This window comes from Pteropus vampyrus, unplaced genomic scaffold (genome assembly GCF_000151845.1).
Source record: "Pteropus vampyrus isolate Shadow unplaced genomic scaffold, Pvam_2.0 Scaffold392, whole genome shotgun sequence".
Lineage (NCBI taxonomy): Eukaryota > Metazoa > Chordata > Mammalia > Chiroptera > Pteropodidae > Pteropus > Pteropus vampyrus.
This window is the reverse complement of record NW_011889173.1, coordinates 89,340-93,225: the sequence shown is the minus strand read 5'-3', so window position 1 is coordinate 93,225 and position 3,886 is coordinate 89,340. Positions and strand designations below refer to the sequence as shown.

The following is a 3,886-nucleotide window of genomic DNA, read 5'->3' as shown; positions in this document are numbered from 1 at the left end:
AACTCTTCATTAAGCACCATCTTCTTCCTTTTATGTTATTCTATTTAATAATTTATATTATTCTATTCCATGGGCCAATAACAGTGTAAAGCTTTCCTGACTTTTATATAGGGAGGAGTCACATGACTCAGGATTTAAAAAAATTGATTCTTATTGGATACAGCTTATTAGACTATAAGACACTGTCCTCTGAGCTGTGGGTTCATGGAAGTCACTCTTAGCATATACACGACTTGACTAGTAGGACTTAGTACTCAAGAAAGTATGAATTTTGGGTTCTAATCCCGATTTATTATCTGTGACCAGGGTAACTTGGTTAAGCTCAGTGAACTCATTAACTGTCACCTGGAGACGACACCTACCCTCGGGGTGACATAAAGATAAATGTATACAAACCCTGTAGCGCAGCCCTGAGCCCATTCTTGAGGGTTCAGTAACACTATTATCTGGCCGCCCTTGGCCTGGCTCAGGCTTGGAGGAGGACTCAAGGTCAGTTCTCTCCGAAAGAAAGGTCACTCGCGGCAGTGGTTTGGGGGTACTGTCCCTACAGCTTTCCAGCACCCAGGACCCGCCTTTCTTGGGGACGCGCTGGTGCGTGACAAGGCCATTCTGGAAAACAGGAGTCTTTGCTCCGGGAAGTTCACCTGACTCGGTCATGGCCCCAAGCCAGCCTCCAGGCAAGGGGCGGGGACGCACGAGCGGACCGGGATTCGGTGCCCTGCCCGGAGCCCAGCGGGGCGGGGCCGCAGTGGGCGGGGCTCGGGACCGTACCATCTCGCACAGGGGGGGTGGCGGATTTCCCTTGGGCGACACGCCGGGAAGCACGGCAGGTGAGCACCGCGGTTCCCGCGGCTCACTGCAAAGTGTCCCTGCGACCCCGGTCCTCGCGTCTCCTGGGCTCAGGGCTCGGGCCGGGCGCGGACGCGGCAGACCCCGGGGCTGTGCACCCCCCGGGTTGGGATCGGCGAGCAGGGGGCGGAGCCTGCGGCGGGCGGCGGTGTCCTTGCGGCGCAGGCCGGGTCGCCGGTTTATAGCGGGCAGTCAGCGTGGTGCGACAGCTCGAACTCCGAGAGGCTTGCGTGTGGCGTCACCATGTTGTCCCGGGCGGCGTGCAGGTGAGGCCCTAGGGGACGCGCGGCTCAGCGGGGACGCGGTCCCGGCCCCAAGGGTGAAGGGCGTGGGCAGCGGGCGGGCGGCAGGGGCCGCGCGGAGGTCGCCTCCGCGGTCCCCGTTCTTTCTCCGCACTCAGCTGCTCTGGGGCTGGGACCCGGAGGTGCCGCGGGGACGTAGGGGGCAGCCCTGCCTGGGGGCAGGTGTCGGTTGAGCGCGTCCAGGTGCTCCCGAGGCGCAGGGTCGCGGCGTTACTTTACTGTTTCAGAGTGCGGCGGGCGGGCGGGCACACGGTGGCGAGGCCCGGATGCCCGCTGCGCCTGCAGCCCGTGCGCGCCACCCGCCTGAGCCGGGCCGTCCGGGCTTGCTGTCTTCCAGTACGAGCCGGAAGCTGGCGCCGGCTCTGGGGTCCCTGAGCTCCAGGCAGAAGTACACCCTTCCCGACCTGCCGTACGACTATGGCGCCCTGGAGCCTCACATCAACGCGCAGATCATGCAGCTGCACTACACAAAGCACCACGCGGCCTACGTGAACAACCTGAATGCCACCGAGGACAAGTACCTGGAGGCGCTGGAGAAGGGTAGGTCCCCGAGAAACTGGCTCAAGGGAACGCACACGCGCCTCCCATTAGGAAACGCTCCTCTATTTAGCAGAACCACTTCACGGGTTCTTGAATTGACTTAGGGGCCGAAATTCGCAAGGGAAACGCTCGTTTCGTGGGAAAGTGAAACAGTCTTGTATTTATTTACTAATATGTAGAATTCAATTAAAATATAATATGGAGTTACTTTTTTTTTTTTTTTAAGGACTCTGTTGGCAAAACCAGTAAGCGTGTGGGCTTTTTGTGTTTTGTGTTTGGGGGTGTGTTTGGGAATATTATGTTCTAATGTTTGTATACAAAAAACTTACACTTTTCAGTCTATTAAGCAGTGGTTTGCAGAGGAAATAATTGATAGTCGTGTTTCCAGGCTGTACGTATGGCTTCACAAGCTATACGGTTAAAAATGTAGTTTTTCTTAAATATATGTATTTTTGTCGAATTCCAGTCGTATGAAATTTGTCGTGGAGTAAATTTTAGAGTGACATCTTGTTAACTAGGGACATCTAGTGGAAAAATGCGGCATTTCAGCCTGATTTTGTATGAGGTGAAGGATGAAAAAAAGAAGAGGAAGTTGCCACATTCTAGAAAATTTACTTGTGATAGTTGGAGAAACTTCAAATATGGCAAAAGATTCTGAATACGGGAAAAGTTTCGGTGACTTAAGAAAAAAAACAAATGCGGGAAGGGTGTGGTAATAGCGAGGCTGGGGAATACCCCAGTTGCGAAAGTGTTTCCTGCATGACATCTGACACCCGTGAACCTGTCTCTTCAATATTTTGAAAACAGTTATATTTCAGTACTTCTCTTGTGCAATCAAAGCTCTACTTGTTTAATGAAAGCCATTGGAAAAAAAGGTTTACATCGAATTCTATTACTTTGCCCATAAATTAAAATTAATAAATACCAGCAGGGCTTTCTTTTCTCTTTTTTTTCTTTTCTTCTTTCTTTCTTCCTTCCTTTCTTTCTTTCTTTCTTTCTTTCTTTCTTTCTTTCTTTCTTTCTTTCTTTCTTTCTTTCTTTCTTTCTTCTTTCTTTTTTAGTTTTTAATGCAATTTTATGTTATATGTTTCAAAGATAAGCTCTTAGGTTTATACAGTTTTATGATTACTCTATTTCTCATCATGATTTTTTACTTTTATTTTTAGTTCCTATGGATTCTTGGCATGTGAAATTTTATCTAATATTACATATTGCCTCATCATCTTCTATTTATTTAGTCAGGTATATATTGCCTTCCATCTCTGATCAGTCAAAATTTTTTCCCCGGCTTTATTAAAATATAGACAATTAGTTGCTTGTATTTACATTGTACAATTCAATGAGTTTTCAATTATAGTTGGCATATGAGAGTATATTAGTTTCAGTTGTATGGCATAGTGATTAGAGATCTATATAACTCGCAAAGTGATCACCCCACTAAATCTAGTACCCCTCTTCCCCCTTATGTATTTGTTACAACATTGTTAATTATTTTCCTTATGCTACACTTCATATCTCTATTTTGTAACTATCCACTTGTACCTCTTAATCCCTTTGCCCTTTTTAGCTGTCCCCCAGCTCCTCTCCCATCTAGTAGCCCTCAAAATATTTTCTTATCTATAAGTTTATTTCCATTTTTGTTGTTGTTTATTTTCTTCTTTAGATTCCACATGTATGTGAAATCATGCGATACGTGTCTTTATCTGACTTCATTCAGCGCAATACCCTCTAGGTCCATCATGGCAATATCTTTTTCCATCCCCTTCATTTTAGACTGTGTGTGTCTTTTAATCTGAAGTGAGTCTAGTCTCTTGTAGGCAGCATATGTAGGGGTCTTGTTTTCTTATCCATTCAGCCACTCTATCTTTTGGTTGGAGCACTTAATTCTTTTCCATTTGAGGTACTTTTTGATAGGAATGTAGTTATTACCATTCTTTATTCCTGTTTTTGATACATGTTTTTTCTTTTTAAAGAAGTCCCTCCAACATTTCCTGTAATACTGGCTTGGTGTTGATAAATTCCTTTAGCTTATTTTTGTCTAGGAAGCTCTTTATCTGTCTTTTGACCCTAAATAATAGCTTTGCTGCATAAAATATTCTTGGGTGTAGATCCTGGGTCTTCATCACGTCTAATATTTTGTGCCAAACCTTTCTGTCCTGAGTAGTTTCTTTTGAGAAATCAGCTGCCAGTCTTAT

General features: G+C 46.4%; 1 protein-coding gene across 1 annotated transcript in view; it reads left to right on the top strand.

The window, feature by feature from the left end:
* Positions 1 to 960: 960 nt before the first annotated feature.
* The window catches only part of SOD2 (superoxide dismutase 2), an 11,025-nt gene continuing 8,099 nt past the window's right edge, over positions 961 to 3,886 (top strand). Inside the window, exons 1-2 of the mRNA XM_011380358.2 lie at positions 961 to 1,115; positions 1,489 to 1,691. Of these exons, the coding sequence (XP_011378660.1) occupies positions 1,093 to 1,115; positions 1,489 to 1,691 (226 nt within the window). The 5' untranslated portion in view covers positions 961 to 1,092. The remainder of the gene's footprint in view (positions 1,116 to 1,488; positions 1,692 to 3,886) is intronic.